The sequence below is a fragment of the Hesperophylax consimilis genome, chromosome 22 (assembly GCF_061612785.1).
Source record: "Hesperophylax consimilis isolate HC1 chromosome 22, BYU_Hcon_1.0, whole genome shotgun sequence".
Lineage (NCBI taxonomy): Eukaryota > Metazoa > Arthropoda > Insecta > Trichoptera > Limnephilidae > Hesperophylax > Hesperophylax consimilis.
Window position 1 is genome coordinate 16809458 of NC_142857.1, and position 7666 is coordinate 16817123.

At 33.7% G+C, this 7666-nt stretch overlaps 1 protein-coding gene across 1 annotated transcript; it reads left to right on the top strand.

Annotated features, from left to right (window-relative positions):
* Positions 1-1389: 1389 nt before the first annotated feature.
* Positions 1390-6932, top strand: LOC149413145 (uncharacterized). Its single transcript, XM_089645058.1, has 4 exons — positions 1390-1725; positions 2813-2951; positions 4521-5621; positions 6483-6932. The coding sequence occupies exons 1-4, from the start codon at positions 1564-1566 to the stop codon at positions 6662-6664; spliced, it is 1584 nt and encodes a 527-aa protein (XP_089501184.1). The 5' UTR covers positions 1390-1563; the 3' UTR covers positions 6665-6932.
* Positions 6933-7666: the final 734 nt, after the last annotated feature.

Here is a 7666-nt window from a genome sequence, read left to right on the forward strand (position 1 = left end):
ATTACTAACCTCCAACTTACCTAGCTCTGGTAGTTTGTATTGATATTTGAAGGTTATGTTTGTATTATTTAAGCTTTCTGCCAGAAGCCTGACCTCAAAATTGTTATTTAATCTTATATATTCTAGGTTTTCCGAATAAAATCACAAAGTAGAAGAAATTTGTGTTTAATCCGTGACCTATCCTGATATTCCTTTACGATAGGCCTACTTCACTAGTAACTCTTAAGATCATTTAAACTTGAATGCACTACTTGTATTTTTATGACAAAGTGACTTCTTCGATGTAATTGTTATGCAGTCTTATGGAGAAATAACAACCAACCAAGAAAGCCAAGTTCTCATTGTCACAGGTTTAAATTTGCCGGGCAGATATGAAGTGAAGTTCGGATTTCGTAGCTCCGCCCCCAATCCTCCGGCAATGTGAGAACAGGCGCACCCGGTCGCCGAGGAAGCTGCCCTCTCGGCAATTCTCATCTCGCCTCAACAGCTGAAGACAGATTCCGCAACAAACAGTCCCGAGTCAAACAGTGAACAGTTGATTCTTTGGCACTGGAGAGTGATCATCTCGCCCCCCCCCCCCCTTGGGGCGGTCGCCGAGGAAGCTGCCCTCTCGGCAGTTCTCATCGGGTGCGCCTGTTCTCAGGGGCGACTGACTGGGTACTCTCTGATTGGGTACTGTTGACTGTTTTGGAATGGAACTGTTAACTCCTGCGCAATCCGGCGACCGTAGCGCACCTGTCGTGGGGTGCTGGAACTAAAGTGGTTCCGCTTTACACCACTTCGGTACGTTGTTTGAGTCCTGTGGCGCTGGCATCGCCATCCTCACCGCTAGAGTTATTATTATTTTAAAAGATGTTAATATTACATTTGTGCAAAAGACCTTCAAACCATTGCAATATAGCCTAGCCTTGGGCGAAGGTTTTTATTGCCGGGTCGCTGGTTTAACAATACACCCATTTCGGATTACGACTTGATGGGTGTATTTCCAAGTTGGCTTTCTAATTTTTTTATTGCGGGACCGGTGAAACTATCCAGTAAATACTTAAGGACTAATAATTCGAACTGCCGCCTCCATCTGCGTGTAAAATTACAGAGACAGATGCGGGAGCACGTGTTCGCTTTGGTCTTTCTGTTAATTCAAGTCTTGTATATACCTAGGGACATATCAGAAAAAACCTCAAGATTTTAAGCAATTTTTTAGGCTCTTAAAAATCTTGCTCAATGCTAAATTAAAACTGGGGTGCATAACATATTGAGCTAAAAATATATATTAAAAACTACCTAAACTTAAACTACCCGATTATTTCGAAATAGATATCACGAATATGTCCACCACTATGAACCAAAAAATCTATGTTCTGTGAGCTGTCAAACTGTCAAACCGTCAAACGTCAAAAGTTAAAAAATATTATGTTCATGCAAACAATAATATTGTCGACGAATTTTTAAATTGATAGATAAAATTTAATTTTGTAAAAATAAATTTTCGTCTATTTAGTATAACTATTCAAAGTCTAAATTGTTATTTTGTCATCTATTTTTTAACTGCAAAAAACCAAAACAATGGAAAAAAGTCAAAAGATTATAAGATTAGAATTTGCGCCTGGGACTTGTGCAATATGTAATGCAGATGATAATGAATTAAAAAGTATAGAGCTCAATTATGTATTTAACCATTCAGTTGAAAATTACGCAGAAATGCTTATGAAATGTTTTAATATACAGGTACTAAAAAAAACTTTAAATTAGGTAGTTTGAATTATTGGCTTGTGTAATCTGTATTGCTGTAATGATTGTCATTTATGTTCTGGGTAAAGGTTACGAATTCCGCTTCACGGTAAATATGGAATGTTTACTTTGAATTAATACTTGAATTTAATTATATTATTACTAAAAGTTACTATAAATGTTGGGGAACCTTTAATAACGCCTGCTCGCGTCCCCTTTAGAGTTATATCCCAGTTTTCAAGTAGTTTGTGGGCTACGCTAGGTTTGTATAGACTGGTTTGTGATTTAATTCTAATACGATATTATGAATATAATCCAACTCTTGATATGAACATAGTCACCGTCGGCTGCGAATATAACGGCGCCGCATACTAATTGACATATCGCGTAAGTGACTTAATAAACTAAATTAAAATTAAAAGTGCGTATTTTTCCGTCTCCCCCGACATAATAAATCATGTTTTGAATTAATAAAGCTAAATCCATTTATTTGAAAGTGAAATATTGCGTATTAGGAGTGAAGCAGAATAAGAAAAATAATATGTTCTGTATATTAAATTTTAAAAATAGCACTACTATAAGAATCGTGAGTAAACTTTTACCCACAACTACCCTTTTTAATACACATTTTTTTAAAAACAAACTTTGGTAAATATTTCCCTAACTGCCGCACTTTTAATAGACCCAGATTATTGAAACTACACTTCGTTTTCATCTTATTTACTACAAAACGCAGCTGTTTACGTCGGTAAAGGTTGTAGATAGATGAAAGATGCATTGTAATTCTGTTTTTATTCTATCAAAGTTAAAAATTTTCCTTATAGAAAATAATCATTGAATGCGTTATTGACTGAAGTCACTCAATACTAACTACATCACCACGATTTTCGCGGTAACTTGCTTAAAAGCAGATGGCTTATTACCAATTGTAGTGGCAATTTCTTCCAACCTTCCAAATGACCCAGAGATATAAAGTTTTTTTATTAATCCTTATTTACCGAGTGAACTTCGAAGTAAGCCCGGCGAATATACCAGAGACGGAGACGACCATCTATACTACATTAACCTGTCTTTATGTTTCCAGCTGAAGTCAGAAGATCAAACCATCAATGTAGAGATATGTGAAAGTTGCGTCAGTAGCTTGAGGAATGCCGCCTCCTTCCGTCAGCTGGTAGAGGCGGCTGACAAAACCCAACAGAAAAAGGCACCGCACTTGAAAAATGGTAACAACACGATTATTGGTTTGTTCCGTATCCACTTTTTAAGGAAATTAAGAAAATTAAAAATAAACTGCTCAACAAACCTAAATTTATCTATATTAGTTGAATTCCTATCAAACATGAATTTATCTATATTAGTTGAATTCCTATTAAACATGAATTTATCTATATCAGTTGAATTCCTATCAAACATGAATTTATCTTTATTAGTTGAATTCCTATTAAACATGAATTTATCTATATTAGTTGAATTCCTATCAAACATTAATTTATCTATATTAGTTGAATTCCTATTAAACATGAAATTATCTATATTAGTTGAATTCCTATTAAACATAAATTTATCTATATTAGTTGAATTTCTATCAAACATGAATTTATCTTTATTAGTTGAATTCCTATTTAACATGAAATTATCTATATTAGTTGGATTCCTATTAAACATGAATTTATCTATATTAGTTGAATTCCTATCAAACATGAATTTATCTATATTAGTTGAATTCCTATTAAACATTAAATTATCTATATTAGTTGAATTCCTATTAAACATAAATTTATCTATATTAGTTGAATTTCTATCAAACATGAATTTATCTTTATTAGTTGAATTCCTATTAAACATGAAATTATCTATATTAGTTGAATTCCTATTGAACATGAATTTAACTATATTAGTTGAATTCCTATCAAACATGAATTTATCTATATTAGTTGAATTCCTATCAAACATGAATTTATCTATATTAGTTGAATTCCTATTAAACATGAATTTATCCATATTAGTTGAATTCCTATCAAACATGAATTTATCTATATTAGTTGAATTCCTATTAAACATGAATTTATCCATATTAGTTGAATTCCTATCAAACATGAATTTATCTATATTAGTTGAATTCCTATCAATAAGTGATTTAGAAAGGTAAATATTTACCAAAGCACCGCACTTTTAGTAGGCACAGATTATGGAAATTATATTTTACTTCAACTTAATAACTACGAGAAACAACTATTTACTTCGGGAGAGATGGTAAACGATGCATTAAAGTTCTATTTTTATTAAAAGTTCAAAAAGTTCCTATTAAAACGATCTTGTTCCGCCATTTTGGATTTTTCTAGCATGGAGTGACGTTTTCAAAAGGTTTCGTTGCACAATCGATATACATAATCACAAATTATTTGAATAACCCAAATGAAGTAATTAATAACTAATTTTTACTATCTCCCGGCGTAAATAGTTGTTTCTCGAAAAATATGTAAATTACTTTAGTTAAGCGGTTAAAACTTGTTTATCTTCACATGGCTCTCCCCCACAATTTGCATAATGATGATTGGGTGACAAACAGTTCAATTATATATTGCAAGATACATAACTTTACAGAAGGGCCAATTTATAGTGTATTTATGAGTGTTTTATGAGTGGTATCCCAGTTTCACGTCATTGCCACCGCATTGTTTTGTACATGACCACTTATCACCATTATCAAACTCAAGGCATTTTAAATACCAATTCAAATAAGATGTTATGTGAGTATTACAATGTTGCATAAAACTATAAATTTCTTTTAGGAAAGTCTCCGAGAAAAAGTGCGAAAACCTTGCCCTATTCAAAAGCAAATGTAAAATCTCATGGCACCAAAGAGAGCACCAAACATAATGAGAATATCCTTCAGCTCACAGAAATAATTATAGATAAAAATGATCGCAGCAGGCCGGAAACCAACCAACAAATTGAAATTATATTGAAACCGTGTCACGAAGAATTTAATGATAATTTGTCAAATCTGCCTGATCAACCATTATCTAAAGCACGAGAAGATTCAAATAGTGTAGATAAGTATGATATTGTTGATATTAGAGAACAGGTAATAGATGGGGAATCTTCTACAACCTTAGCCCAAATGAGCAGTCATCAATTTGAAGTCAAATTGGAACCTAGCAAAGAATTTAATGATAATTTGTTGAAGTTATCTGATCAACCACTATCCAAAGTACCAGAAGATTCAAATAGTGTGGATATGTATGATATATCTGACGGTGGAGAGCCGGTAACAGATGGGGAATCTTCTACAACATCAACCCAGATGAGAATAGCCACGGGATTCGAACGAGAAATAGAACGAAGTAAAAAGAAAGAAACCGTCACCATACCACCATTAGATATCTCCTGCAAGATGTGTCCTATTTGCAGTCAAAAGTTTGAATTCTGGCGCTTGTTGTCGACGCATTATGACAACCACTTTCCAAATTTTGTTTGTGAAATTTGTGGATTGTCGTATTCTAAGTCAGGAAGCTACTACCATCACCGACAACGGCATTTAAAAGTTGATAGGCATGTTTGCAAACTTTGCTCTAAAAGTTTTTTATCATCTAGCTCGATGTATGGCCACATAAGGACCCATCACAATAAAGTCAAGCCGATGAGGTGCTCTGAATGCGATGCCAGGTTTTCTAACTCAGACTGTAGAAGAAGGCACATGTCTTTGAAGCATGGAAAAGAGTGCACGTTGTATCTATGTCCCATTTGCGAAAAAACCTTTTACAGTCCGTTTAAACTGAATACCCACGTTAAGAGGACCCACGACAATATAAAGAGCTGCTTCTGCACTGTGTGCGATAAGGGTTTCTACGGGAAGCAAGAGTTGAAAGAGCACATGCTCATGCACACAGGTCAGTTTCCTGCTTTATTTTTCAAATGTGCATTAACTTGAGTGCGTAATTCATTTTCATAATATGTAACATTTAGACCACTAGTGCAAAAGTGGTCTATATTTTTTTCTCATGTAGTAGAACATATTAAGAGGGTGTATCCTTTGAAATATTTAAAAGCGCCACTTAATCTTTACTTATCTGAAGGTAGAAATTATGTATCACCCAAAGGGAGGTCACTAGCAGTGGTGGCTTGTACTCACAAAATTGTGTGAAGCACTAAAAATATTGTCAGTAGGTATAGTATGAGAACTGTGTACTAAAGTGGCGCCATCATGGCGCGACAAATAAATGTATTGTATCTGCCGAGGAGTTCCGAGGCATTGGTGAGCGCCATTCATGTTTCGGAGAAATTTCAATGCTATGGTCAACATCCATGCTCTGCACGTATTGATAATCGATGTTCCCAAGTGACGTTTCTCGATGAAAAATATGGAATCCGCTTGCGCCAGCAAATTCGAGCCAGTTGAATTTAAAGGGGCGGTGGTGGGTGGGAGAGAGAGAGGAATTTTGTTGGAATTGGATAGATATTATTTAATCAAAAATTATCGAATTATTACCATGAATCAAACTACCCATCATTAAATAATAACAGAATTTTATTAATTCTACCAATTATTAAAAATGAAAAATTCAAAATTATTAAAATTCAAAAGAATTTTAATAGTTCTAGAAACAACCCGACTTCAACTCCAACTTCCCTCCGGTGCGGAAGGGTTAAGAAGCGCACCTATATTGAATCTTTAATTATTAACATTATTTTATGTCTGCGGTATTATGTCCTATAAGCATTTTGATGTTTTATAAAAAAAAAAATTTCAGATGCTGATAAGTACAAATGCAGAGAGTGTGGAAAGGGTTTCCCTCGCCTGAAAAGCCTCACGGAACACCTGAAGATTCACAACAACATCAAGGACTATGTGTGTGAAGTATGTAACAAAGCCTTTGTGCAAAAAAGTGCATTAAAGACACACATGAAAGTGCACACTAAAATCTCTAGTTGATTATTTTTTTATATTTCGTTCTTTTGAATACAGATAATTGTAGCGTCATTTCTTATACTTGAAAGAAAAACACAATATTCTATCCCTACATAATTAAAAACCGTCTTTAGAGATTTAGGAGTTCCATCAGACATTTAAGCTTCTTTTTCAATCTCACATTGAGAATATCACGCCGAATGCTTTGAAAATGCTAGAATTTATGCTTACAGTAAGTTCAGTTTTTCAAGTTTCAGTTTTATATTGAGATATTTTATAAATTTTATAGATGTGATTTAAATTATGTAATATTACTATGTGATCTATTCAGAGATGTGCTTTATTTCAAATAAATCCATTTCAAATGGAAATGCAAAATGCAAAATGGGTATTTTCCATTATGCATTTTAAATGCTTTTCTAAAAACCATTTTGCATTTTGCATTTTAAATGCTTTTCTCAATGCATTTTCCATTTTAAATGCTTTTTTGCAACATTCTTCTTACTATCTCCACTCATCTTTTTTTCATAAGCCCCAAATATCAGTCGGTCCTCAACCTCGCTATGAGAGATAATTTACATTTGTCAAGTTGCTCCCTGGTAGGAGCCCTGGCAATTGAGTGATACCATTACAAAAAATACAGATTCAAAAACTGAACATGGGGCCATGACGCTGTAATATTAAATGTTAGATAGCAGTTTCTATGTTTTTACGTTGGCAACATTAGTCCCGCGCAAATTTTTTGTGGTTTCATAATCTGTAGTTGTGGTGTTTTTGGATTTACCATCATGTAATATGTTTGTTCTACATTGATGTACATTATTAAATGACAAAATTGTTTAAAAATTCTATAATTATTTTGATTGTTTGACCTGAGAAACCATTTTCCATTTTCAATGCATTTTGAAAATAGGTATTTTGCATTTTGCATTTGAAATGCTTTTCTAAAAACCATTTTGCATTTTGCATTTTCAAATGGAAAAGTTTTGACCCATTTCCATTTTGCATTTCAAATGGTTTTGGGTA

What these genes read in the sequence shown, in the direction of transcription:
- LOC149413145 (XM_089645058.1), top strand. Translation starts at nt 1,564, where the DNA reads ATGGAAAAAAGTCAAAAGATTATAAGATTAGAATTTGCGCCTGGGACT. An exon ending in TGAAATGTTTTAATATACAG is followed by an intron (nt 1,726 to 2,812) that starts GTACTAAAAAAA and finishes TTATGTTTCCAG; the next exon opens with CTGAAGTCAGAAGATCAAAC. An exon ending in GCACATGCTCATGCACACAG is followed by an intron (nt 5,622 to 6,482) that starts GTCAGTTTCCTG and finishes AAAAAATTTCAG; the next exon opens with ATGCTGATAAGTACAAATGC.